The sequence below is a fragment of the Tamandua tetradactyla genome, chromosome 23 (genome assembly GCF_023851605.1).
Source record: "Tamandua tetradactyla isolate mTamTet1 chromosome 23, mTamTet1.pri, whole genome shotgun sequence".
NCBI classification, from domain to species: domain Eukaryota; kingdom Metazoa; phylum Chordata; class Mammalia; order Pilosa; family Myrmecophagidae; genus Tamandua; species Tamandua tetradactyla.
The window spans coordinates 56249592-56276714 of record NC_135349.1 but is presented as its reverse complement, the minus strand read 5'-3'; the positions used below and the strand labels follow the sequence as shown (position 1 = coordinate 56276714).

Here is a 27123-nt window from a genome sequence, read left to right as displayed (position 1 = left end):
CGGGCTCAGGGGGCCCCCGCGACGCAGGGGCCCCTTCTCATTCCCGCCTGGCCCGCCCAGGTTCCGCCTCGCCTGCCAGAAGGTCATCGCCCACAAGATGTTTGACCACGTGGTGCTGGTTTTCATCTTCCTCAACTGCATCACCATCGCGCTCGAGAGGCCGGACATCGACCCCAGCAGCAACGTGCGCGCCAGCCCCGCCCCTTGCCCCGCCCTGACTCCGGGATCCCGCCCCGCCCTCGCGACACGCCCCCGCCCTGGCCTTGGGATCCGGGCCTGTCCCATCCCCAGGACCCCTCCCGTCCCGCTCCGCCCCTGAGACCCCTCCCCGAACACGCCCCTTCCAACCCTGGGACCCCGCCCCCCAACCTCTCCCTCCAGGAGCGCGTCTTCCTCAGCGTCTCCAACTACATCTTCACGGCCATCTTCGTGGTGGAGATGCTGGTGAAGGTAGCGGCGCGTGGGCAGGGGGCAGCCCTGGGGTCAGTCTGGCCTCTCCCCGGGACCCCCACCCAGAGCCTCTGCCCCTCTCCCAGGTGGTGGCCCTGGGCCTGGTGGCCGGCGAGCACAGCTACCTGCAGAGCTGCTGGAATGTGCTGGACGGGCTGCTGGTCCTCGTGTCCCTGGTGGACATCGTGGTGGCCTTGGCCTCCGCCGGCGGCGCCAAGATCCTGGGCATCCTGCGGGTGCTGAGGCTGCTGCGGACCCTGCGGCCCCTGAGGTGGGCGCCCGCCCCGCCCCGGCCCGCCCTGGACCCTGCCCCACCGGCCCGGGCCCGCTGGCCCCACAGCGCTCGCGTCTCCCCGCCAGGGTCATCAGCCGCGCCCCGGGCCTCAAGCTGGTGGTGGAGACGCTGATCTCGTCGCTGCGGCCCATCGGGAATATCGTCCTCATCTGCTGCGCCTTCTTCGTGGTCTTTGGGATCCTGGGCGTGCAGGTGCGGGGCGGGGCTGCGGGGCGGGGCGGGGCTGCGGGGAAGCGGGGCGCCTGGGTGACGCGGCTCCCCGCAGCTCTTCAAGGGCAAGTTCTACTACTGCGAGGGCGCAGACACCCGGAACATCTCCACCCGCGCCGAGTGCCGCGCCGCGCGCTACCGCTGGCTGCGCCGCAAGTACAACTTCGACAACCTGGGCCAGGTGCAGCCCCGAGGCCGGGGAGCCCGGGTCCCCACCTCCCTCTGTGTGCCTCGTTTTCTTCCTCTGCAAAACGGGGGCCATTGCGATCCCAGCGCCGCGGCCAGGGGTGCGATGAGCGGCTCAGGGGCCTGGGTGTGCCCGGGGCTCTGGGAGAGGCAACCCCGGTCCCCACGGGGTCTGGTGGGCTGGGCTTAGGGGAGGCATCCCTGGTCCCCCGGGGTCTCGGTCCCCTGGCGCGAGTGCAGGGATAGGGGTGGGTGCTGCCCCCTGCCCTGCCCCCCGCAGTCAGCAGTCCCGTCTGTGGCCCAGGCGCTGATGGCACTGTTCGTGCTTTCGTCCAAGGACGGCTGGGTGAACATCATGTACGACGGTCTGGACGCGGTGGGCGTCGACCAGCAGGTGCCGAGGGGACCCCGGGCAGCAGGGACCCCATCTGGCTTTCCGAGGGGCTCCTCCTTTGCATGGCTGTGGACCCGCCCCCTGGGTCCTCCGCGGTGACGTGCGCCGTGGGGTGCGCGCCCTGCGGCCGGGCCCAGCGCGACTCCTGTGCCACAGCCCGTGACCAACCACAACCCCTGGATGCTGCTGTACTTCGTGTCCTTCCTGCTCATCGTCAGCTTCTTCGTGCTCAACATGTTCGTGGGCGTGGTAGTGGAGAACTTCCACAAGTGCCGGCAGCACCAGGAGGCGGAGGAGGCGCGGCGGCGCGAGGAGAAGCGGCTGCGGCGGCTGGAGCGGCAGCGCAGGAGTAAGGCGCTCCCGGTGGAGGGTCGGTAACTGCGCCCCCCGCCCCCCGTGGCAGGGCCCCGGCCAGGGAGGAGGCGGCGGCCCCACGGAGGGTCCTCACGGTCCCTGGGGGCCAGGAACGAGACCCCTACTGCAGCCCCCTTCCCCACCCTTCCCTGGAAGGGCAGCTTTGCTCCGGGAAACGGGCGGGCGGACAAGCACTGCTTCTCCAGAAACCAGGGCTCCAGGAGAGGAGCCCCCCCCCCCCAGCTTGGGAGCAAGGAGGGCTTGGCAGGAAGGGGTTCTGAGCGTGTACCCCACCAAGGGGAGTGCCCCCCCATCCCGCCACGGCCCACTCAGACCATCTCCTTGTCTTTCCAGGCACTTCCCCCAGCCCAGGTACCTGCCCTGCCCCTGCACGCCTGCGCCCCCCCCGCTTCTGCCGGCTGCTGCCCGCGCTGGCCTGGCCTCCCCCGGGGAAGGGCAGGGGTCACCCGCAGGGCCCTGGGGCTCAGCTGCAGGAAGGGCGCGGCTCCCGCCTGGCCTGCACACAGCCACCCTGTGCTTGCCCTCCCTCCACCCGCCTGGCATGTGCCACCCGTGCGTCCTCCTGCACCCCTCCCTGGTAGCTGCCTGGCTGCTGGGCCCCTGCTGCCTGAGCTGTGCTCCCTGGTGACCGCATGCCAGGTCAAGGAGCATGTGGGGTTCCCTCAGGCTGCCCCGGGGGTGGGCTGCCAGGGGTCACCTCCCATCAGTTCCCGCTCTCCCAGGCCCTGGGCCACCCGGCTGTGCAGCCCACTCTTATCTCACAGCTCTGCTCTGTGCAGAAGGGGTCACAGGGGCTCCCCAGGCCTGGCCTTGCCCCAGGGTGCAGGGATGGGGTGCCGCACCCCCTCCCCCAGAGGGAGTGTGTTAGCAGGTGCTCCCATGCCCTACCCGGGGCACTGCAGCTAGAGCAAGTAGTACAGCCGAGTCTGGGGGGGCTGCACGGGCAGGGGGGCACCCCAGGTACGTTTGCTTCTTCCTCACGGGGACTGCAGCCCCACAAGCCCCTGGCAAGATGCAAAGAGTGCTCAGGACCTGGCTAGAGGGGAGGGGCTCGTGGGGAGAAGGGGTTGCTGGCCTGCCCTGGCAGGGTACATGGCTGCAGCCCTCACCCCCGGGGGGCCCCTGTGTTCCCTCCCTCCCTCACTGAGGGGTCCTTGAATCCCGAATGCCAGCTCAGGGGACGGGGACTACCGGCCTGAGACCAGGGGGCTGGCCCTGCTTGGAGCCCCAGGGAGGGTGGGGAAGGGGCAGGGACCCAGGTGGGCAGAGGGGAGGACTGGCCCCCAGACCTGCTGTTTGGGCCCTGCCCCGGGCCGGGAGAGCCAGGCGGGTGGACCTGCCCCAGGCCCAGCCCCCCGACTGGGCACACGGGCCCCCGGGGAGCAGGCGTCCCCACTCACAGCCTCTCTCCCCGCAGAGGCGCAGCGCCCACCCTACTATGCCGACTACTCGCCCACACGCCGCTCCATCCACACGCTGTGCACCAGCCACTACCTCGACCTCTTCATCACCTTCGTCATCGGCCTCAACGTCGTCACCATGTCCATGGAGCACTACAACCAGCCCAAGGTGGGCCTGCACCCTCCCACCTCCCCTCTGCTCACACCCCCACCCCCAGCCCCAACCCCCACAGTTCAGGGGTGAGCTGGTGCAGGGATCAGTGGCCCACCAGACCCCGGGCAGGGGTGCGAGCCTGGAGGTGGGGTGGTGGCCGGCTGCCGCTGCTGTCCTCCCTGGGCCACGGTGTCCTCGCCTCAGCAGGGCAATGGGCTAGGGACTCAGCTCTAGAAGGTTCTGTCTGAACGAGGCGGGCTCCTCCTCAAAAGCCGTGGGAACTGCGGGGTCTCGTGTCGCTGGCCCCTCCCCAGCTGCACGCCATGTTGAATCTGGGAAGGCCTGAGGCAGGCCCAGTACTAGGCAGGCCGAGTCCAGCATCCTAGGTCCTGGGGCCTGACAGCCGGGCACAGAGGCCAGCGACAGGAGGCACGAGGCGGGCGGAGGCAGGCTAGCTGGCCATTCTGGGTCACCGCCCACATGGACAGCCCCGCTCCAGGAGGCGCTTTTAATGGGGATACTGGGGCTTTGTGGAAAAGACCGCGGGGGTGGGGGGCGGGAGGCTGAGCTCCACAGGTCACTCAGCCTGGGCACACTGAGCGCCCCGCGTGCCCTGCTGGAGACTGGCGAGCAGGCTGCGGACCTGGCTGCTGCCAGGCAGGGCCGGGCTGGCCAGGTTGGGGGGCGGGGCAGGCCAGGCCAGGGGTGGGGCTTATGGGGTAAGGGCTTGGCTGGCCCGGCCTCCCTGACGCCGCGCTGCCCGCAGTCCCTGGACGAGGCCCTCAAGTACTGCAATTACGTGTTCACGGCCGTGTTCGTGTTCGAGGCGCTGCTGAAGCTCGTGGCCTTCGGGTTCCGGCGCTTCTTGAAGGACAGGTGGGGGCGGGGCCCGGCGGGGTGGGCGGGGCCCCTGGACCGCGAACGGGAGGAGTGTGCTGAGGGCGGGGCCGAGGCCGAGGGCGGGGCTGAGGCGGCGTCCGCGCAGGTGGAACCAGCTGGACCTGGCCATCGTGCTGCTGTCCACCATGGGCATCACTCTGGAGGAGATCGAGATGAGCGCGGCGCTGCCCATCAACCCCACCATCATCCGCATCATGCGCGTGCTGCGCATCGCCCGGGGTAGGTGCACCGCGGGGCCCTCCCCAGGGTCCCCTGGCCCTCCGCGCCCCTGCCCCCGCCCGAGCTGCCCTGCGGGTGGGTGGTGGTGCCTGCTCTTCGGGGGTCCGTCCCCCCAACACCCCCTAGCACCCCCCTCATGCCCCCCCAACGTCCCCAATGCCCCCCTAGCGCCCCCCTCACGCCCCCCAACGTCCCCAATGCCCCCCTAGCACCCCCTCACGTCCCCCCAACGTCTGCAATGCCCCCTAGCGCCCCCCAACGTCCCCAATGCCCCCCTAGCGCCCCCCTCACGCCCCCCCCAACGTCCCCAATGCCCCCCTAGCACCCCCTCACGTCCCCCCAACGTCTGCAATGCCCCCCTAGCACCCCCTCACGTCCCCCCAACGTCTGCAATGCCCCCCCAGCACCCCCTCACGCCCCCCAACATCCCCAATACCCCCCTAGCGCCCCCCTCATGCACCCCCAAAGTCCACAATGCCCCCCTAGTGCCCCTCTTACGCCCCCCCAAAGTCCACAGTGCCCCCCTAGCACCCCCTCACGCCCACTCCCTGCCCTAGTGCTGAAGCTGCTCAAGATGGCCACCGGCATGCGCGCCCTGCTGGACACCGTGGTCCAGGCCCTGCCCCAGGTAGGCGGCTCGGGGACCCCACCTGGCCACACCACTGCTGGGCAGCGTCCGAGAGGAAGAGGTTGCAGGGATGCCCTCGTGCACCCCATCCTTCACCTGTCCATCTGTGTGTCTGCCCATCCGTCTGTCCATCCATCCGTCCACTCATCCTCAAGCGTTTTCTGGCCTGGGCTATGCCGGGAGGGATGTGTGCTCCCTGCCCCGGGCTAAAGTCCCTCCAATGCCGAGGAGGTGGGCAGAGAAAGCAGGGCTGGCTTGTGGGCAACCCTCACCCAGGCTGCAGGGTCAGCCCGGCCTCTGCCTGCGCACGCAGCCCTGGTCATCTCCACATCCTCTCCGTGCACCCAGCCAGCTGCCCCCCCCCTTCCACCCAGAGCCCTCCAGCCACCCACACATCCGCTGTCCGTGTGTCCACCCAACAGCCCAGCCCTGTTCCTCTCCGGGCAGCCTCCCGTCCACCCCGTCTGTCTGACCTCCTCTTTACTGCACATCCATCTGTCTGTGCTTTCTCACATGTGCCCCTGAGCACAGCCCCAACCCTTACCTGAGTAATGTCCACAAACACTGCTTCAGGCCCAGCAGGGGTTCAGCATCTGGGGGGAGGTGCGTGTAGGGGTGGTGGTGCTGGCCCCCACTGTGCCACTTCAACAGTACTTCTTAGTGGGGTGTCCTGGGATGGGGAGCAGCGCAGTCCAGGCAGGCGTGAAACTGGGGTGCCCAGGCCCAGGGTGAGTCCGCGTGGGAGGAGCCTGGGAGGTCCAGAGGGAGAAGCTGTGGGACAGCCGGGATGGGGGCAGCTGGGCTCAGGACCGGGAAGGTGGCTCCTGCCCAGAGTGCGCGAGAGGACTTCTGGGCCATCAGGCCTGGGGGGCTGGAGAACTTTCCAGGCAGAGAGGATGTGGAGGCCCTGGGACAGCGGCAGAGGCTCGGGGCAGGGCTGGGAGGGCCCGGGCAGAGGGTGCAGGGTTCCTGAAGCCCGTGTCCACTTCCGGCTTCGAGGACATGGGGGGCGGCTGGAGGCCCCAGGTGTGGTGACTGCGCCGCCCCTGACCGTGCTGTGCCTCTCTCCCGTGTAGGTAGGGAACCTCGGCCTCCTTTTCATGCTCCTGTTTTTTATCTATGCTGCGCTGGGCGTGGAGCTGTTCGGGAGGCTAGGTGAGCGCTGTCCACTGCCCCTCCACCCGGTCGGTCCACGGCCAGTGCACGGGCACTGTCCCCAAGACCCCACGCACAGGGCCTCCCCAACAGGGGCGCATGCCTGGACCCGTGGCTCACAAATGTGCAGACACACAGATGTCCTGCCGCGGTGCCTGGGGCGGCCTCAGGACCAGCAGAGGGGACCCCTGTAGAGGTCCCCCAGCGATGCTCCAAACGAACACCCTGCTGCCCGCTCTAGGGGCTGAACCTGGCCAGGGCAAACTTAAGGAGCCCTGAGCCCTGGCGTCATGGGCACCCCCACCCCAGGAGGCCCCCAACCCGTGCAGAAGGCTTGCACTGTGCACCTGTGAGGGGACATGGGGCCCCCCTCCCAGCCCTGTGCCCTACCCACGTGCCCCGAGGGCCGGAGCTGCGTGGGGCAGAGGAGGGGAGGCTTGGGCTCTGCTCCCGGGGGCAGCCTCCCCACGCTGCCGGGCAGAGGGCACGGGAGCACGTCCCAGGAGGCAGGGCCGGGGCCGAGCAGTGGCGCCTCTCCGCAGACTGCAGCGAGGAGAACCCCTGCGAAGGCCTGAGCCGCCACGCCACCTTCGCCAACTTCGGCATGGCCTTCCTCACGCTGTTCCGGGTGTCCACGGGCGACAACTGGAATGGGATCATGAAGGTACCTCCTGCTGGGCTGCCAGGGCCACCCGGGAGACCCCCGGGCAGGGGGCAGAGCTGCTCGTGATGGGTGGGCAGCTACGTGGATGGTCGGACGCATATGGGAGGGTGGGGAGCAGACAGATAGCAGAATAAACAGACGGGTGGATGAACGGATGGATAAACAGACAGGTGGGTGAGTAGGCAGGTAGATGTATGGATAGGAGATTTGGCTCATGCATCGTGGGGGCTGGCACCCCTAAAACCTTGGGGGCAGGCCAGGCTGGGCGCTCAGGCAGGAGGGGGCTGCAGCCTTGAGACGGAACTGCACTGTCGACAGCGCCTGCTCGGCACGCATGGTCAGACGGACGTGCAGTGACACGACACGGGGCCTTGGGTCACCTTGGGTCTCAGGGCTTCGCAAAGAGCGGGGGTGCTGGGGGTTGCACGGGCCTGCCCTCTGGGAGCCCGGGCCTTGCCGGGCCTTGCCGGTCAGGGGTGGGGGCGGCCCCCGGCAGGACACGCAGGCCAGGCTGCCCCCGTCGGCAGGACACGCTGCGGGAGTGTGCCCGCGAGGACAAGCACTGCCTGAGCTACCTGCCCGTCATCTCGCCCGTCTACTTCGTGACCTTCGTGCTCATCGCCCAGTTCGTGCTGGTCAACGTGGTGGTGGCCGTGCTCATGAAGCACCTGGAGGAGAGCAATAAGGAGGCTCGGGAGGACGCCGAGATGGACGCCGAGCTTGAGCTGGAGACGGCGCAGGGGCTGCCTGCCCGGGCCCCCGAGGGGCCGCCCTGCCCGGTAAGGCTGGCCCAGGCTCTGCCCACTGCCATGGGGTCAGAGTCACAGGCCGGGGTGCTGCCTCACAGGACCCCTTGCCCGGGCCCAGACCCCAGCCCCGGCCCCAGGGCCACTCCACCTCCAGCCTCCTGCCAGGAGTCGGGGCTTCCGCTGCCCGCCCCGTGAATGGTTTGCTAGAGTGGCTGCCAGAGCTCAGGCGAGTGCCTGCTTACGATGACAGCTCAGTGGTAGCGACGGGACCCAACCAGGAGCCGAGCCGAGACCCCCAGGCAAGGCTGCGAGGGCCCGTGAGCTCCTGGACACTCAGGACATGCTGCCCTCCCAGCCCCGGGCCTGCCGGCCAGGACCACCCAGCCAGGTCCCCGGTACTCTCTGGGTTTCGTTACCTCGGCACGTCTGGTGAAACAAGACCCGCCACTCCCAGAGGTCGCACCCCCACTTTACCATTGCCCTCTGAGGCATGACCAGCAGCCCCCTCAGACCTCTGGGGAGTCCCCCTCAGACCACCTGGGAGACCTGCAGTCATCTCATTAGCATGCTTTATGGGGTGCAGCTTGGGCCCCGGGCTGACAAGTGCTTCTGCGGGGCAAACACCCAGGACGTGGAGAGGCCCCCAGGGGCGCAGGGCAGGGGCCAGGCGAGTCCTTTGTCACACACAGCGCCCCCTCGAGGGGGCTCTGAGGAGGGCGGGGGTCTAGCACGTCTGTCTCCCACAGGAGAGTCCCGAGGCGCCCACTCCGCCCCCGCCACGCAGGGTGCCTGTGTCTAGGATGCTGTCACTGCCCAACGATGGCTACATGTTCCGGCCCGTGGCGCCCGCTGTGGCCCCCCAGGCGCACCCACTGCAGGAGGTGGAGGCCGAGACCCTCGCAGGTGCAGCTCCCTCAGGTATAGCTGGTTGGGGTGGGGGAGCGGTGGGGGGGGGCAGGGCCGGGGCTCAGGCGCACTTCTCCTGCCTCAGGCCCCAGCCGCTCACGGCTCACCGAGGCTCACGCCTCCCTCCGCCTCCCACTGGCGTCCTCTCCAGCCAGGGGCAGTGACCCCCTGCAGGCCCCGTTCCCTCGGGGTCCATCCTGCTCCCCCGGCCTGGGCCGACCGCTCTGCAGACAGGTAGGAGAGGCTCCAGGCACCCCATCGTGGCTGGGACTGGGGGGGCCTGGGGCTCCAGGGGAGGAGGGGGCTCTGCTGCTGCAGCTGGGGGTGTCTCGGGCACAGCGGGTGCCTGCTTGCCTGTGAGGGCAGCGCTCAGCGGGATCCACGTCCAGCCCCCCCCCCCCCCAGTGCCCACTGCCCAGGGTCCCACCTAGCTGAGAACCCCACTGGTCACCCCTGGGTACTGTTGGGAGACTCTCATCCTGGGGGAGGAGGGAGGCAAGCTGGAGGGAGTCAGATCCTCTACCCACTTCCCAGGCCCTGCCCACAGCAGCTCGGTCTGTCCCCCACTGTAGGTCCCACCTGGTGGTCCTCAGCGTGTGGTATTTCCCCACTACCCCTGGGGCACAGGTGGAGGGCCTGTGGGCCGGACAGTGACGTCCACATGGGTGGCTGCAGTCCCTTCCCTGGCCCGTGGGGGCTCCCCTCCGACCCTTGACCCCGGCAACCCCCCGCAGGAGGCCGTGCACACCAACTCCCTGGACGGACAGGTGGACGGCTGCGGGGAGCCCGTGGAGAAGGCCCCGGCCCGGCCGGCGTCCCTGGGGGCCTCCCCGCCCCGCTCCCCACGGTCCGGCAGCGCGCGCACCCGCAAGCACGCGTTGGGACAGCGCTGCGGCCCGGGTCGACCGCCGGCCCCGGAGCCCGCCGAGGCGGAGACGGCAGACGCTGCGGACGAGGAGGTCCGCCACATCACCAGCCGCGCCCCGCACTGGCCGCCCGCGCCGCGCGCCCCCGCCGCCGGCCCCTCCGCCCCCGGGCCGTGGCCCCCGCACAGGCTGTGCCTCGCCGACGCCCCGGGCTGCCTGGACGCGCCGGCACGGGTGTCCGGGGAGCCGAGCGATGAGGCGGGGGAGGCGAGGGTCCGGGGCCTGGGGGCGCGGCGCAAGAAGAAGATGAGCCCCCCCTGCATCTCCATCGAGCCCCCCGCGGATGACGAGGGCGCCGCCAGGCCCCCCGCCGCGGAGGGCGGCAGCACCACCCTGCGGCGCCGCACCCCGTCCTGCGAGGCCGCCCCGCACAGGGACTCGCTGGAGCCCCCCGAAGGCCCGGGCGCCGGGGCAGAGCCCGCGGCCAAGGGAGAGCGGCGGGGCGCCTGCCGGTCGGAGCTTCTCGGCGTCCCGGACTTTGCCTTCGAGCCGCTGGACGTGGGGGGCCCCGGCGCGGACCCCTTCTCGGACGGCGGCCAGATTGCGGCCCCAGAACCCAGAGCTTCCGTTTCAGGGGCCGCGGCGCCGCCGGAGCCCGCCAGCACGGGGCCGCCTGGGCCCCCGGGGGACTCGCCAGAGAAGGAGGGGGGGCTGCTCCTCCTGGCCCCCCAGAGCTCCGTGAGGAAAGCAGGGTCCCCCCCAGCCACCCCTGCCCCAGCTGACGGCATAGACGAGCCCGTGTAGCTACGGGGTCCCTGGAGGCAAAGGCTTTGGTGCTGGGTCCCGGCACGCCCGTGGAGGCGGCGAGCCCTCGGGTGGGGCCTCGCGTGGGCAGGACGCCCGGGAGGACCGGCCAGCGGGCGGCGGGGACACGCGCTTCTTCCCTGCGGAGCGAGACAGGAAGGAGCCGCCAGGCCCCGGCCACCGACTCAGCTGTGGGGGGCCCGACTTTTGCCCGAGTCCGAGGCAAAGCGCGGGGGCGCGCAGGTCGGAGCAGCCGCAGACGAAGGGCTCATGTCCGGGACCGGCCGAGCAGCAGCCCGCGGGGTCTCACAGGGGTGTTGCCGCCACCCCGTCGCGCCGTGGGACCCCCGCCCACCGCCGTTGTCGCTCCCGGGTCCCCGGCCTGAAGCCGCCCACGCGGGTGCGCGCCTCACTACTGAGTTGTAGCCAGTGCAATACGCCGCGGCCCCGCGCGGGGGTCCCGGTCGGCCTTCCCGCCGCTGCCCCTTTGTTTCCTTCCCATCTTTTTATAAATTCAGGTTAAAGTCGCAATAATCTGACGCGGAAAACTCGGCTTCTCGAGTCCAGGGGAAGGGTTGCCGAGCGGAATAAACGTTAACTTATTTAGGAGGCGCGTGTCCTTCCTGCGGGCTGAGCGGCGCGCGGGCGCAGGGCCGCCCCTCCCCCTGCCTTCCGGAGCGTGGGGACTCGGGTTTCCTGTCTCCCGCTGAGCTGCGGGCGCTGAATGGCTGGTGCCATTTGCAGGGGGAAGTGCAGAGCACGCCGCCCTCCCCTCACCCCCCTCCCAGTGCCTCATTTGGGTTGGCTGAACAGGGGGACTAAGGAGGGGACAGGCCAGGGACAGTACGACCCTGCCTGGCAGAGGCCAAGGCGGGTCTGTCGGCTCCTGGGGAGGGCGGAGGCACAGGCTGGCGCAGGAGCAGACATCAGGCCCCCACGGGCACCAGGGGCTCCATCCCAGACCTGCCGCACGGCCAGGGAGGGGGTTCACGATTAGGGTGTGACTTTGTTCTGGTAGAGCTGTGGGCTGGGGAAGCGCAGAGGGCAGACAGGGTCCCCTGGGGAGAGCACCGCCCCACTGGCAGGACTGGAAGCTTCCCAGAGACCTGGGGGCTCGGGCCAGGCTCCCCTGGGGTCCCAGGCAGGATGCACGCATCCCTTGCAGGTAAAGATGTGTGCAGCCAGGTGCAGGTGAGAGGGAGGGGTGCAGCTGGCAGCCGGCATTGGCACTCTTCCGCTGGGGGTTCCATCTGCCCCCAGGACTCCCTGAGACCAGGGAGACCTCCCAGGCCAGGGGTCTGAGGGCCGGCGGGGAGGTCTTCCGATTTCTCCAGGGTCCTAGAATCCCCACGTCTCACACACTGGGGCTTGGGGTTGGGGCACAGCCCTGAACCCAGCTGGAGGGGCTCCCGGATAGATTCCCATGCGGACGTGGGGGGGGGGGCATAGTATTCTGCTGGGTGTCCAGGAGGTGGGAGGCTGCGGAGGGGGGGTGTCAGCCGACCTTGAGGCCTCTGCTCTGCGTGGCCCCGGCCTCCCTCTGGTGGACACCAGGAGAACTGCAGGGTTCTGGAGTGGGCAAGTCCCGGAACCCTCCTGGCAGGGGAGGCCCAAGGGATGGGCCAGGCCAAAGCCCGCCCAGGGGCACTGAGTCTGCAGACCCCCTGCGTGGGGCCTTGGGCAGGTCATCGCAGCCTCAGCCTCAGCTCGCCACAGGGAGAAGCTGCAGCCCTCTTGGTCCTGGTCTCCAGGCCTGCCAGGAGGAGGCAGGGAGGGGTCACAAGGATTGGGGGTCAAGATCAGCCTCTCAGGAGGACACAGGAGAAGGCGGAATCTGGGTAGGAAGAAGCCAGCCAGGCGGGGTGGTGGATCCAGTCCACGTGGGCAGGGCCTCGCGTGTTGACCCCAGGCTGGTACTGGCAGCGGCAGCCCTGGCCCACCTTGCCATACCCACCTGGAGCCAGGTACCGCCCACCTGGCAGCCCAGAGGTCCGGCTCTTGCGAGGCAGCCGGGAGGGAAAGGGCCAGGCAGCCACGAAGTCGGGCTGCAGGCTCCCTGTCATCTGCCACGCCCAGCCCGGCTCACCTGGCAGGCATCCTGGGGACCCTGAACATGTCCAGGTGGCAGTGCTGGGCTACTCCCAGCTGCAGGACTCAGGGCCCAGGGTGGAGACCTCACCTCTCGCAGGGGTTGGCGTTGGCAGCCCTGGGGAGAGGGACGGGGAGACAGGCTGCAGGGTGGTCTGAGCCCCAAGCCCAGCCCATCAGGTCCCCTGGGGGCTGCCCCTCGGGGTGAGTTCACAACAACAGACTTTGAAATGGGGCTGGCCCTCGCCTCGCTCCCGGGTAGCCCCAGCGTGACCCCCAGCTCTGCCTCCAGGGCCGAGGCCTCAGGGAGGCAGGCGGGCAGGCCGGGCTGGAGAGGCCCACTGGTCCAGGGGCTGGAGCACAGTGCAGTGCACTTGCAGTGGAGAGACGGGGGCCAGCGTGACCCTCAGCTCCCCAGGTGGACCCGGCAGCAGGGTGAGATCAGGGGGCTGGTGGTGGGAGATGGGAGGCCTGGGGGAATGGGCGAGCCAAGAGCAGCTGACTCACTACCAGTAGGACCCCAGCCCCTCCCTCTGGCCTAAGGCACAGAAGCTCTGGGCAGTGGGACCTAAGCCTGGGCGCTGGCAGCAGTTATTCCCCTCAGGGCCCACGGCCTTGGGCAGTGTCTTGGGGGAAGAGACGACGGTCCCGCCTTCTGGGCTGGGGACGCCACAGTGTCCTGTGGGGCCAGCAGTGCTCCTGAGTCCCGCAGGGGCAGGCCAGGGGTGGATTCCAGGTTTCAGTTCCCCATGGAGTAACCGGTGGTGAGGGGTTGTCAGGCGGACATGGGGGAGGGGGGCTGATGGTGCATGTCTTGCCCGGTAGCCGGGCACCTGGGTGCCCCTTTATCCTAAGCTTTGTAGCTGAACGTGCTGCTCGCTGTGTCCTATTCCCCGAAAAGGAAGAGGAAGCCACCTGCATGCTGCAGGACTGCTGAGGGCTCCCCCACCCCACAGCACGGGCAGGCTTCGGTGCCCAGGGACCCCACCTGGCTGCATGCTAGTGGGCATTTTCCACAGCTGCAGCTGTCAGACCCAGGACCCTTTCTCATCAGTGACCCCCAAAAAGCAGAGGGACAGCTACACCTGCTTTCCATGCACTTTAATGAGACAGAGCGGGGGTGGGGAGGTGGTTGGGGGAGTTGTGCTGCCCACCCGGTTAGGGGAGAGTGTGGAGGGGGTAGCTGGGGACTGGGCCTGGGCGGTGGGGCTCAGGGCAGGGCAGGGGTCTGGCCGGGCTGGAAAAGGTGGTGGGGAGTGGGCAGGTCTGCGAGGCAGCAGCGGGGGTTGGGCACCCAGGTGGAGGGCCCTCAAGGTCCCTCGGGGACATAGCGGTGGATCCAGTCCAGGTAGTAGGTGACGCGGGTGTAGATGCCAGGTCGGTTGGCCTGGGCACAGCCCTCGCCCCAGCTGACCACGCCTGCCTGCAGCCAGGTGCCGTTCACCTTACAGACCAGGGGTCCCCCGGAGTCGCCCTGAAGAGGGAGGGTCAGCACAGGCTAGGCAGGCAGGGCAGGGGGCAGCAGGGGACAGCGGAGGTAGTGTGGGCAGGGCGGGGCAGGGTACCGGCGGGGTGATGTGGGGGCGGCAGGGGCGGGGCAGTGTGGGGCGGGGCGGCGGGGGGCGCACACCTGGCAGGAGTCCCGGCCTCTGCTGCCGGCGCACAGCGTGTCCTCACGGACGATGTGGACGTTGTCGCCCGTGGAGATACCCATGTGGTATTTGGCGTCACAGTCGCCGTTGTCCACGATGGGCACCTTCACCTGCCGCAGCGGGTAGGGCGGGGGCAGGGATTCTGCGGGGACCAGGAGGAGCGTGGGGCTGCGCGGGAGGCCTGGGAGCGCTGAAGCCCCGCCCCCGGTCGGCCCCTGGCCCCGCCCCCGCCCCCCCCCCAGCCCCGCGGCCCCCCCCCCCCCCCCCCCCCCCCGCCTCACCGTCGTTGCCCACGTTGCCCCAGCCGGTCACCCAGCACGGCGTCCCCGTGGGGAAGGACTCCGAGGCGGGGGGCAGGCTGACCAGCTGGACCCTGCTGGAGATGTTCACGGGCTCCTGCAGCTCGAGCAGCGCGATGTCGGCGCCCTCTTGGACCGAGTAGTAGCTGGGGTGAGGCACGACGCGGCTGACGGGCAGCAGCCGATCGCGGTAGTAGAGGTGCTGCTCGCGCAGCTGCACCCGGAGGATCGCGGGGTTCATGATGTTCCTGGGGAGAGGCCTGGGGTCGGGGCTGGGCCCCCTCGCTGGCCCTCCCCCCGCCAGTCCTCTGGCCCGCCCCCAGGCTCTGGTGAACCCCTCCCCTAGCTCCCCTACCCCCCTTCCCGGGCCCTTAGACCCCGCGGGCCCACCCTGCTCCCCAGCCCTCGGGTGACTCACGGTCCGACGCAATGCGCAGCGGTCAGCACCCACTGGGGGTGGATGAGGGAGCCCCCACAGAAGTGTATCCAGTAACTGGCGTACAGACGCAGGCTCACCTGCCATGGCCACCTGCTACTGGGGGCCTCCTGCCCCCCCACGATGCCTGCACGCCCCACGGCCTGGCCGGGGGCTGGGCGGGGAGGGGCGTCAGGGAGCAGGACAGAGCTGGCCCCAGGCTCGGTTTCGCCCCTGCACCAGCCCCCCCGTGGCAGGAACTCCCCTGGGCCCAGGCCCGCTGGGCTGGCGGAGGCGAGGACGGTGCACACTCACCAGGGGCCGCAGGGGTCCAGCTGACCAAGAGTGGCAGTGCCAGCAGAAGCAGGGTCTGCATCTGGAAGGAGTGAGAGGGGTGGGCTCAGAGTGGGCCTGGGGCCATGGGGTCAGGGGTTCCACCAGCCTGGGGGTCTGGGTCACGGCTTTGGGTCTGAGGCCCAGCTCCTCTGCCCCCTGCCACACCAGAAGTGGAGGCCTCTGCAGTGGGGACCCTTACCCTGTCTGGGCTCCACAGCTCTCTGCCCAGCATGCTGTCCACTCCTCATTTATCCTTCCAAGTCAGGGTGTGGCTGGAGGAGGGGCCAATCCAGAGGCGGAGGAAGTGGGTGATTCAGACACAGGGGCCCCCATGTGACAAGGACCCTCCCACCACACACCTTCTCACTGCTCGCAGTCCACTGGGCACACAGAAGTGAGGTGCAACACTCCCTCCTCATGGCTCCTGGGCTGAGGTGTGGGGGCGGGGCTTGGCACCTGTGTAATGTGACTCAGGTGGGCCCTGTCGACTGGGAACTGGACATTAGGGTGACACTCCTTCAGCAGCTGGCCACTCCTGGGCACTAAGATGCAGCCCCTTTGCACCGCTTTCCAGAGCCAGGCTCCTCCCTGCTCTGCCCAACCACAAAACAAGGACTCCTGGAAGGAGGCATCAGGCATAGCTGCATCCAGGGGCCAGGTGATCCCAGACCCTGCAGTGTGCAGGTCCGTCACCTGTGTCCCCAACAGGAACCTGAGGCGGGGAACCCTCCGAGGAGCAGGTGGTGCTGTTGGGATGCTCCACCTCTGAGGAGGCTGGGGCTCACTCGCTGCCCCCCTCAGCCCTCCCCATCCTACTTGGAAGGAGGGGCTCCTTGTCGGATGTGGAAACTGCCTCCGAGGGAAGGCATGCGCATCCACGGTGGGGTGGGGGGACTGGCCCCTCTGGGGCACGGAGCGTCCATCTCTGGGCTTTATCTCTGCTCTCGCTGAGCGGAGCCCTGCCCCGTTTCTCTGAGGGCCATCGGTGGAGGTGACGGCACAAGAGGCCAGCGCCAGCCTCCCCTGAACCCTCCCCCCATCGGCCCCAACCCACCGCGGTCGGGCTGGCCCTGTCCCTGCCTGTCCATCCTCCTGCCTGCTGACACGGCCCTGGACACGCTGGACACAGGGGCCTCCAGCCCTCCTCTGACCTCCTGGACTCCCTGCCATCCCTCCGTCCCATGTGGGGGCCCCCGGTGCTGCGGGAGGGGAGCCCTGCCCTGCCCTCTGCCTCTCGGGCTGCTCGGCCTGGCCCCGGCCTGCCCTGTCCTGGACGCGCCTCTGCCCAGCCCAGGAGAACATCCTTGGGGCTCCAGCTGGGACAGTGTCTCCTGGGCCCTGGAGTTCTGTTCAGACCCCGCCCGCACCCCCCTCACCCAGCTAGGCCATATCAGGCATCCCGGGCCCTGGGGGAGGGTGCCCGGCAGCTGGATGACAGGGCAGGTGACACCCCTTTCCCCTGCTCCCCTCCAGGTGGGGTCCTGCCATCACCTGCTTGGCACAGGCCCCACCCACAGGGCCTCAGCCAGCCCACCCCATCCCTCGCGCACAGAGTCCGACCCCGGCACCCTGGATATGACTGGATCTCTGCTCTCTGCACCTCAGTTTCCCCACCACCAAGAGAGCGGTTGAACTGGTGGGTCTCTGAGGCCCCCCTGACCTGCAGGGTGGGGCTGGGGCAGGAAGGGCACCCCAGACTTGAGTGTGCGGTGGGGGGGGGTGGCTTGGGTACGGCGCTCCCCCTCCCTGGGCAAGGCCTGGGACCGCGAGGGCATCTGGGTGCTGAGGCCGGTGCACACGCCCCTCTGCTCCTGTTTCCCCGACACTTGGTATTGTCAGTCTTCTACTACTTTTTCCTTAAAACAATTTGGGGGGGACAATCGCAGAGACGGGCTGTCTTGTTCCCCAGCCCTCAGAGCTGGTGCCCTGCCAGCCCCCCTGGCCAGTCCTCTAAGCAAGGCTGTTTCCCGGGGGTGTCACTGCCCGTCCCCCCCGCGCCCCGTGCAGGGTCACCTCCCTCCCCTGACAGCGGACGGGCCCTTCCAGGGTGGTAGCGTCTTGCCGGGTTCTTTTGGTTTGTACCTTCATGAGCCACAGCCATGCTGCTGGGTGTGTCGTGGGCTCTCCTGGCATCTGAATCTGCATTTCCCTGCTAACCAGCAACGCAGAGCATCTTCTCTCACACTTACCAGCCCTGGGTTTCACCTCCTCGGTTGTGCATTTATTCCATTTTTTTTCTTTGTTTTTTACTTCAGTAGTTTGATTTATCAATAACTTCTGAGAGCTTTTAAAATGTTTTGTCTACCGGTTTTTAATCTTTTATAAGACACACGCTCTGTATGCATTCTCTCCCTATCTGTGCTTTGTGTTTCCTTTTACTTAACTGCATTTTTCTTTTTTTTAAGATCAGGAATTTTAAGCTTTGATGAAGCAACACATTTCACCAAGTTTTGCTTTATGGTTTGTACTTTATGTGTCCTAGCCAAGAAATCTTTGACTTACCCAAAGTTGTACCGATTTTCTTCCATGACATCTTCTAGAAGTTGTAGGTTTTGCTGGTTTTAAGTAAACTTTTCTAGGTAATGCAAGGTCTGGGTTGGGATTTTGCATTTTTGTTTTATCTTTTGGCCAGCCCTGCCCTCAGGGACCACCAGCTGAGCAGACTGTCACCACGGATTGTCTGGCCACCTTTGGAAAACTCCGGCCTTGGTGCATGGTTCCGTTTCCTCTCTCTCTTCCGTTCCACCGATGGATGCGGCTTCCCTTCGCTCCTTCTAGATCCCTGCAGGTTGACATCAGGTAGCCTCTGTCCTTCAACCTGGTTCTTCGTTTTCAAAATTACTTTGCCTGTTCTAGTTTCTTTGCTTCTCCTTATGAATTTTAGAATCCGCTTCTCAATTTCTATTTATAAAAATCCTTCTGGGGTTTTACTAAGACTGTGTTGAATCTGTGGAATGAGGAGGCGTGACTCTGTCCCGTGTGAGAGCACTGTGGTGACACGCGACGTGATGCATCTGTCAGAGCCACAGAGCTGCACCACATGACAAGTGAGCCCCGACGCAGACCTCACATTTTAGTTTATGACGGTGACCCATATCGGCTCATCATTGAAACAAATGCACCCCGCTCATTCAAGATGGAAATACGAGGGAGAACTGTGAGCGGGGGGAGGATGCATGGAAAGAAGAGGGGGTAAGTGGGGCCTCTGTGCCATCCGGTCAGTTTTCTGTAAACCTGAAGCTTTCCGAAAATGGTCTACTAAGTCATGAAAAAAATATTATCCAAGCTTCACGTTATGGGTAAGAATCTTACAACAGTATGCTTTCAATTTTCCCCTCACCGCCTTCACGTGGTTGTCACAAGTTTTATTTCTACATGTGCTATAAACCACACAATAGATTATCAAGAATCTTTTAATAAATCTTTCATGAGAAAAAAATATCTTTCATATTTTCAGTTAGTTTCATTTCCGGAACTGATCTTTCCTCGGTACAGATCTAGATTTTCATCTGCCTTCTGCCAGCAGACGTTTCCCTCCCATTTCTTGTCATGCAGGTCTGTCAGCAATAAATTCTTACAGTGTGTGACTGAAAAAGTTGTTAGTTTCACCTTTATTTATTTTTTATTTTTTTAATTTTACAAAATTTTTTAACATATGATCATTCCGTTCTACATATATAATCAGTAATTCACAATATCATCACATAGCTGCAGATTCTTCATCGTGATCATTTCTTAGAACATTTGCATTAATCCAGAAAAAGGAATAAAAAGACAACAGAAAAAAATTCAAACATATCATACCCCTTACCCCTCCCTTTCATTGATCACTAGCATTTCAATCTAAATTTATTTTAACCTTTGTTCCCCCTATTATTTGCTTATTTTTTTTTTTTTTTTTTAAAGGAAAGACAGAGAGAAGGAAGGAAGGATAGAAGGAAGGAAGGAAGGAAGAAAGGGAAACATCTTTAAACATTTTCTTGTTTTATTGTATTTTGTTTTTCCGTTTTTTGTTACATGGGCTGGGGCCGGGAATCGAACCGAGGTCCTCCGGCATAGCAGGCAAGCACTTTGCCCGCTGAGCCACCGCGGCCCGCCCTATTTGCTTATTTTTTTATCCATAGTTTTTACTCATCTGTCCATACCATAGATAAAAGGAGCATCAGACACAAGGTTTCACAATCACACAGTCACACTGTGACAGCTGTATCATTATACAATCATCATCAAGAAACATGGCTACTGGAACACAGCTCTACATTTTCAGGAAGTTCCCTCCAGCCCCTCCATTACAATCTTGAATAACAAGGTGATATCTACTTAATGCGTAAGAATAACCTCCAGGATAACCTCTCGACTCTGTTTGAAATCTCTCAGCCATTGACACTTTGTCTCATTTCCCTCTTCCCCCTCTTGGTCGAGAAGGTTCTCTCAATCCCTTGATGCTGAGTCTCAGCTCATTCTAGGATTTCTGTCCCACGTTGCCAGGAAGGTCGACACCCCTGGGAGTCATGTCCCACATAGACAGGGGGAGGGTGGTGAGTTTGCTTGTTGTGTTGCCATTTGGGCCTTTTTTTAATATAGCCTCCATTTCTGTCTCCGTACTCCCATTTCCTCTACCTTTTTGAACATGTGGGATATACTTATGATAACTGCATTGTTCTGGTTCGCTAGCTGCCAGAATGCAATATACCAGAAATGAAATGGCTTTTAAAAGGGGGAATTTAATAGGTTGGTAGTTTACAGTTCTAAGGCCAAGAAAATGTTCAATTAAAATAAATCTATAGAAATATCCAATCAAAGGCATCCAGGGAAAGATACCTAGGTTCAAGAGGCCGATGAAGTTCAGGGTTTCTCCCTCATCTGGAAGGGCACAGGGCGAACATGGCGTCATCTGCTAGCTTTCTCTCCTGACTTCCAGTTTCATGAAGCTCCCCGGGAGGTGTTTTCCTTCTTCATTTCCAAAGGTCACTGGCTGGTAGACTCTGCTTCTCGTGGCTATGTCGTTCTGCTCTGCTCTCTCTGAATCTCCCATTCTCCAAAATATTTCCTCTTTTACAGGACTCCAGTAAACCAATCCAGACCCACCCAAATGGGTGGAGACGGGTGGTCACCTAATCCAGTTAAACAACCACTCTTGACTAAATCACATCATCCAGGGAGATGATCTGATTACAGTTTCAAGCACACAGTATTGAGTAGGGATTATTCTGCCTTTATGAAATGGGGTTTTGATTAAAACATGGCTTTTCTAGGGGACATACATCCTTTCAAACCAGCACATCCATCAACACCCTTACCTGCTAGTTCCAGTGTCTCTGTCACTTCTGGATCTGTTCATAGTGATTGATCTTGTTTTCCAGGTTAGAGGTCATTTTCTCCTGTTCACTTTCATGCCTGGTAATTTTTTAAAATATTTTTATTGAGAAGTACCCACACACACAGCCCAACCATATGACACAATCAGAGCCTCGCAATATCATTACTAGTTGTGCATTTTTCACCATGATCACTTTTAGAACATTCGCATCACTCCAAAGAAAGAAATGAAAAGAAAAAAATTAACCAAGGCATCCCACACCTCTTGCCCCCTCCTCGCTGATCATTAGTATTTCAATTTACTTAATTTTGTTTTACCCCTTATGCCTTTATTTATTTATTTCCCTTATTTTTTTACTCACCTGTCCATACCCTGGATAAAAGGGGCATCAGACACAAGGTTTTCACAATCACCCAGTCACACTGTAAAAGCTATATAGTTATACAATCATCTTCAAGAATCATGGCTGCTGGAACACAGCTCAATAGTTTCAGGTACTTCTCTGTAGCCACTTCAATATGCCATAAACTAAATAGAGATATCTATAGAGTGCATAAGAATAACTTCCAGGATAACCTCTCAACACTTTTTGAAATCTCTCAGCCACTGAGGCTTTATTTTGTCTCGTTCTTCTCTTCCCCTTTTGGCCAAGAAGGCTGTCTCATTCCCACGATGCCAGGTCCCATCTCATCCCCAGGAGTCCTGTCCCATGTTGCCAGGGAAATTTACACCCTGGGAGCAAGTCACCTGCCGAGAGGGCTGAGAGAGAGGCCACATCTGAGCAACAAAAGAGGTCTGGGGTGACTCAGGCATAATTATCAGTGGGTTTTGTTTCTCCTTTGCAGGTGTAAGTTTCATAGCTGTGAACCCCAAGCTCGTGGGCTCAGCCTGTTGAGTTGGCTGTCCCCACTGCTTGTGAGAATATCAGGAATTCCCCAGATGGGGGAGTTTAATATTTCCTCCTTTCTCCCCAGTCCCCTAAAGAGACTTTGCAAACATTTTTTTATTCTCTGCCCAGATTACTCTGGGAAATATTGGGGCATCACACTAACCTGTACAAACCAACAAGATCTCACACCATATTCAAAATTCCATGTAATTACGGTGCTCAAGTAAACTGACCATACAAGTTATTACATAGTGTGCTACAGAAAATATAAATTTTGCACCAAATAAACCCCTCTCTCTTTGATCTCACACAGATTGAAGTTTGAAAATACGGGCCATATCATCCTTTACCCAGGGTTCTGGTTTACCTTAGTCCCATCCAGATCAGCTTCATACATATCTCTAGATGAAGTCTGATCACTTTTTCAGCTTTTTTTTTCTTTACAGTTGCTGATTTGGGTAATGCTGACTTTCATGGCTTCAGTCTCTAAGTCTCAGGTGTCACATAAATGCATACCTGGTAACTTTGTATTCAACACCAGACCTTGTACTCCACATGGATTTTGTTATATTCCTCAAATAGTTATGGGCTGCATTCAGCATGCAGTAAAGTTACTTGGCATCATCAGCTCCTCCTGAGGTTTGCTGCTAAGCGTTGTTAAGATGGTCCAGAGAAGCCTGCAGCCTAGTGCTAACTTTGCTCCACCTACGAAGTGCCCTTTGATGACTCGGCCCGGTGCCTGTGTACTTTGGTTCCCCCCCAGCTGGTGGGGACACACCTGCAGGCAGCATATTCCCAACCCCTTGGGATACCCGTCCATGAAGGTGGAGCTTTACGTCTCAGTAACCTTTGTAAATTTGAACCTGGGAGATGGCTGCCCAGCTTATTTTGCATTTCCTTGTGCATTAGGTTGGGTCTTTTTGAGTGCGTGTGGTCACCAATCTTCATGCATATTCAAATGAGCACTAGACATGAGAGGTCAACGTTTTGTTACTGGCTGCTAAGAGTTCCACTGCTGTATTGTGCATAGAGAAGATACGTCCTGGGAGGGTCTTGGGAGCAGGGCTCGGCGGCCAGCGGCCTTACCCGGGTGGGGCCACCTGCCCGGTGCTGCGCCTCCAAGCGAGCGGCAGGTGGTGGGGCGGGGCATCCGTCGGGCAGTCCCCGATTGTAGGCGTGAGCCAATCGGAGCAAGTGCATCCTCAACACCTCTGATTGGCCCGGGTCCCTGGACATGGCCAATCAGAGCCCTCCTGAGGACCCAGGGTCTGAGAAGCCCCTGTGCGAGGTGCCCCACAGACCCCGCAGGCCCAGCAGCCCCCCCCCCCCCCGCAGCCCCCTGTAGGCCCCGCGGGCTCCGGGTGCAGTGGGGGTGAAGGCCCTGCTGTCTGCCTGGTGTGTGGAACCAGGACAGGTACTAACAGGTGCTGGGGAGGGTTTGTTGAGTGAATGAATGAAGGACAGTGGACAGCGGAGAGTGATCCGGTGGGTGGAAAGGGACAGCCCAGGAGACAGTGTCGCGGCAGGAGCCCCGAGGATGTTCTCCTGGGCTGGGCAGAAGCGCGTCCAGGACAGGGCAGGCCGGGGCCAGGCCGAGCAGCCCGAGAGGCAGAGGGCAGGGCAGGGCTCCCCTCCCGCAGCACCGGGGGCCCCCACATGGGACGGAGGGATGGCAGGGAGTCCAGGAGGTCAGGGGAGGGCTGGAGGCCCCTGTGTCCAGCGCGTCCAGGGCCGTGTCAGCAGGCGGGAGGATGGACAGGCAGGGACAGGGCCAGCCCGACCGCGGTGGGTTGGGGCCGATGGGGGGAGGGTTCAGGGGAGGCTGGCGCTGGCCTCTTGTGCTGTCACCTCCACTCCTTCCACCGATGGCCCTCAGAGAAACAGGGCAGGGCTCCGCTCAGCGAGAGCAGAGATAAAGCCCAGAGATGGACGCTCCGTGCCGCAGAGGGGCCAGTCCCCCCACCCCACCGTGGACGCGCATGCCTTCCCTCGGAGGCAGTTTCCACATCCGACAAGGAGCCCCTCCTTCCAAGTAGGATGGGGAGGGCTGAGGGGGGCGGGGGGGAGCCCCACCTTCTTTCCTCCCTGGGCCCTGGGCCCACAGGGCACGTGTGCGCCCCTCTCTGTGTGCCGGGCAGGGGCAGCGGGGCACAGTGCAGACCCCCACCCCGGGTGCAGAGTCTCCTCCTGGCGCCAAGCTGCCAAGTGCAGCGAGCAGGAAACCGGTTGGTGTCTAGGGTAGGTTTATTAACTTACAACGTAGAGTTCTAAGGCCATGAAAATGTCCCGATTAAGGCATCACCAGGTGAGACCTGGACTCTGAGGACCGGCCACCGGCGTCGAGCCCCCCTGTCACGTGGAGGCAGGGCACAGTGGCGTCTGCTGGCCTTTCCCCCCCAGCGCCTGCTGCTTCCCTCTGTTTCATCTCTCCGCTTTTTCCCTTTTATCCAGTAAAAGGGTTAAGACACACCTCGAGTGGGGTCACATCTCAATTGAAATAACTAACCAAAATGTCCCACTCACAGAAGGTTTGCTCCCACAGGAGCGGATTAGAAGCACATGGCCTTTCCTGGGGCACATACAGCTCCAACCTCCTCAGCACCCCCTCCAGAGCTGGGGGGCAGGCTCCTCCCTGCTCTGCCCAGGCACAAAACAAGGACTCCTGGAAGGAGGCATCAGGCGCAGCTGCATCCAGGGACCCGGTGCGCCCAGACCCTGCAGTGTGCAGGTCCGTCACCTGCATCTCCAACAGGAACCCGGAGTGGGGAAACCTCTGAGGAGCAGGGGTTGCTGTTGGGGCACTCTGCTGTCAGGGCCCCTGCTGTCGAGGGGGTTGGGGTGAGCCCCGAGGCGGCAGAGACTCCTGGGAGCAAAGGAGCTGTGCTGGGTGGGGGCGCCACTACGAGTCCCAAGGGGACCGAGGGTGGCACTGACAGGCGGGAACCCATGGGGCCAGAACCCTCCCCAATGAGCTCCTCCCAGGGGAGCAGTGGTCCAGGGGCAGTGGTCCCCCATGCTCAGCGCAGGCCCCATCACGGAGGGGCACACACGTGGTTACCCATCTCAGAGGCCAGGGCACCCGTGAGTGCCCAGCTCTGTGTGATGGGGAATGGAGACAGCCCTGAGCCCTGGGAAGCTGGCATCCTGGGGCACCTGCCTCAGTTTCTCATCTCTAAGAGGGGTCTTAGAGGACCCTCCAGCCCCGGCCTGTGGTGTGGAGCCAGGGCAGGAGCTAGGGTTCGGGAGCCGAGTCTGGGCCCTACCGGACCCTGGAGAGTTTGGTGTCAGCTGTGGGTGGGCAGAGGCGGCGGGAAGGTGCCACGCCGGGCAGCTCCATTTTGGTGCCCATGGGCAGTTGTGGCAGCTGGGCCTTCCAGAGCGCTGTCAGGGTCGTACTCCAGCCCCGGAAAGTGCTGCCCAGCCCCACCCCCACATACCCTGCACTGCAGCAACAGGGAGGGCTTCCTGGAGGAGGCGGCAGTGACCCTGCCCCTGCTTCTTGATGTGTGCAGCCAGGATGGCTGGCATCCGTCTGACCTTGCGGGGGTCTCACCACATGCCCTTGGTCACTATCTTGGGCTGTAGTGTCTGGTAGGGAAAAAGGCAGGGAAAACCCCCTCGCCGTGGGGACAGGGCGGCACGCGGCCCTCTGCTCCTCCCCCCCTCCCCCGTTTCCTTCCCCTCCTCCTCTCTGTCAACTTCCCTCTCTCCTCCCCCCACCTCCCGCCTCCTCTTCCGTCCCCTCCCCCTCTTCTGGATCCCACACTGGCGTCAGTCCCGATGCCCCCACCTTGGAAACGCCTCCTGCCCCCCCCCCCGGGCTAACTGGCCGTGGCTCAGCCTGCGGGCACCGTGGGTCTCGGGCCGGCTGCATCTGGCATCTGCCCAGGCCTGGGGGTCCGGAACAGGGAGGAGATGGTGGCCCGGGCCTGCGCCCTCCTGGCTAACTTCCAGAGTTTCTGTTCCTGGGCTCACTCTAACCCTGGGCCTGTCCAGCAGGAATCCCAGAAGGGATTTCTCTCCTGAAGCCCGGCACCCTTTCCTCCCCTGTCCTCCCGCCCCTAGCCACCCACCCGCGCCCAGCGCCTGGCACCTGGTTCCCTCCCAAGTGGCGGCTGGGGCTGCGGGCAGCTGGGCCCTGTACCCAGACACGTGTGTCCTCCCCGGGCAGGGACAGACGTAGCAGCTGGAGCCCAGGACTGAACGCTGTCGTCTGCCGGCCGAGACCCTGCAGGGCACGGGGCCCAGGCTTGGCAGGGGTAGGGGTGCGGCTTCCTCCCCGCTCCTCCTGGGGCTCCTGGGGTCTCTTTGTAGGGCTCCGCCGGGGTGGAGGGGGCGCAGCGCTTTGGGCTGGCTCTCCAGCCGCCACGGGGCTCAGGTTACCCCCTCCAGGAGCCGTTGCACCAAGGGCTGCAGGTAGGCGGGGAGGGGGCCTTGGCCCGGGGCTGCCCCGTTTCCCTATCCAATCAGCAAATGCCAGCATGAGGCCCTTCTCCAGGGGCACAGGGGGGGCCGACCCTGCTGTCATGTGTGTCCTGCTTCACCCCCAAAAGTTCAGTTTGCGCCGCTGGAGTTGGGGACCCCCCATGCCCAAGGCTGCTCACAGCAGTCCCTGCTGACCTTAGACGGGCCCGGGTTCCCGGGTAGGAGCTTTCTCTGCCTGGATCGGGTTGCTGGGGTGTCGGGGTGCCCCTCCCTCCCCTGGGGTTGAGAAAGGATCCGAAGGGAGAGGCGGGGCGGGCCCGGGTGCCGGGTCCTGGATTCCCGGAACTCCTAAGCTCGGGGCCCTGACCCCCATCCCAGAGCCCAGGGCACGGGGCCAGGCTGCCTGCCCAGCTCCCTCCTGCAGCGACAAGCGGCCGGAGAGACCGCCCATGGGACCGGGGCTGCATCCCCAAGACGACCCCGGCGCTGAGGCCAGTCGGGGCCCCTGGTCTTTTCTGATGGCCAGCAGGGCGAGCAGGCGGGCCGGGGGTGTCCCCCTGGGGACCTCGTGGTTTAGGCCCCGGGGTGGGCGGGTGGGGTGAGTGGAGGCTTTAACGGCTGCCCTGACTTGGGGGGCTGGAGAGGGGTGTGGGGAGGCGGTGGGGGGTAGCCCTTCGTGCAGGTCAGGTGGAGGGGGAGGCCCGAGGCCAGGGGAGGGGTCCTGGTGACTCCGGGGCCTACCCTGAGGTGCCGTCCTCAGGCTCTCATGAGCTGTGCCCCCCGAGGGCGGGCCCTGGGACTAGGGAGCAGGGAGCCTGGGCGACCTCTGCCTTCCCGGGGTCTCGGGGACCTGCCGCCCGGTCCCTCAGGGACGTGGAATAGCAAACGGAAAACCCATGAGGGCGAGAGCACGGAAGGGAAAGGGCTGCTTCTGTCTCCAACACGGGGCGCGCTGCCTGCCGTCTGGGCAGCGGGGCCAGCTTGGGGGAAGGTCATTCTCTGCTTAGGCCGCAACACCGTCCACACCCGCCACCCCCCCAAACCTGCCGCCCCTCCAGGGGCTGTGCCAATGTGCAGCCCACCAGACAGCAGGTGACAAGGTTTACTCTTTGCAGAGGGGGTGCAGGGACGCCTCCCCAGTCTGCAGCACTGCCCCCCAGCCCCCGCCGGTGCTCCGCTCTCAGCCCCCAGCTCTTGCCCTCAAACATGTGCGAGTCAAACTTCCAGCTTTTCTGCAGCAATCCTTCCCCTGAAGCCAGGACCTGAGCTCACTGGGCCTCCTTGGGGTCAGCGGCGGGGAGCCTGGGGAGGGGGGCGGGTGGGGGGCAGCCTGGGGGTGGGGCC

General features: G+C 63.7%; 2 protein-coding genes across 2 annotated transcripts in view; one reads left to right on the top strand and one right to left on the bottom strand.

Annotated features, from left to right (window-relative positions):
- The window catches only part of CACNA1H (calcium voltage-gated channel subunit alpha1 H), a 46860-nt gene extending 35898 nt beyond the window's left edge, over positions 1 to 10962 (top strand). Inside the window, 18 exon segments of the mRNA XM_077142276.1 lie at positions 61 to 184; positions 382 to 450; positions 537 to 721; positions 811 to 937; positions 1011 to 1136; positions 1446 to 1535; positions 1692 to 1884; positions 2244 to 2261; positions 3328 to 3479; positions 4231 to 4340; positions 4450 to 4583; positions 5141 to 5211; positions 6288 to 6366; positions 6909 to 7030; positions 7558 to 7779; positions 8481 to 8706; positions 8771 to 8919; positions 9420 to 10962. Coding sequence (XP_076998391.1) covers positions 61 to 184; positions 382 to 450; positions 537 to 721; positions 811 to 937; positions 1011 to 1136; positions 1446 to 1535; positions 1692 to 1884; positions 2244 to 2261; positions 3328 to 3479; positions 4231 to 4340; positions 4450 to 4583; positions 5141 to 5211; positions 6288 to 6366; positions 6909 to 7030; positions 7558 to 7779; positions 8481 to 8706; positions 8771 to 8919; positions 9420 to 10355 — 3133 coding nt within the window. The 3' untranslated portion in view covers positions 10356 to 10962.
- Positions 10963 to 13534: 2572 nt separating this feature from the next.
- LOC143666828 (tryptase alpha/beta-1-like) lies at positions 13535 to 15625 on the bottom strand. The gene is made up of 6 exons (XM_077140357.1): positions 15345 to 15625; positions 15125 to 15185; positions 14813 to 14984; positions 14377 to 14642; positions 14074 to 14237; positions 13535 to 13917 (listed from the first exon to the last, which is right to left on the bottom strand). The coding sequence occupies exons 1-6, from the start codon at positions 15375 to 15377 to the stop codon at positions 13753 to 13755; spliced, it is 861 nt and encodes a 286-aa protein (XP_076996472.1). The 5' UTR covers positions 15378 to 15625; the 3' UTR covers positions 13535 to 13752.
- Positions 15626 to 27123: the final 11498 nt, after the last annotated feature.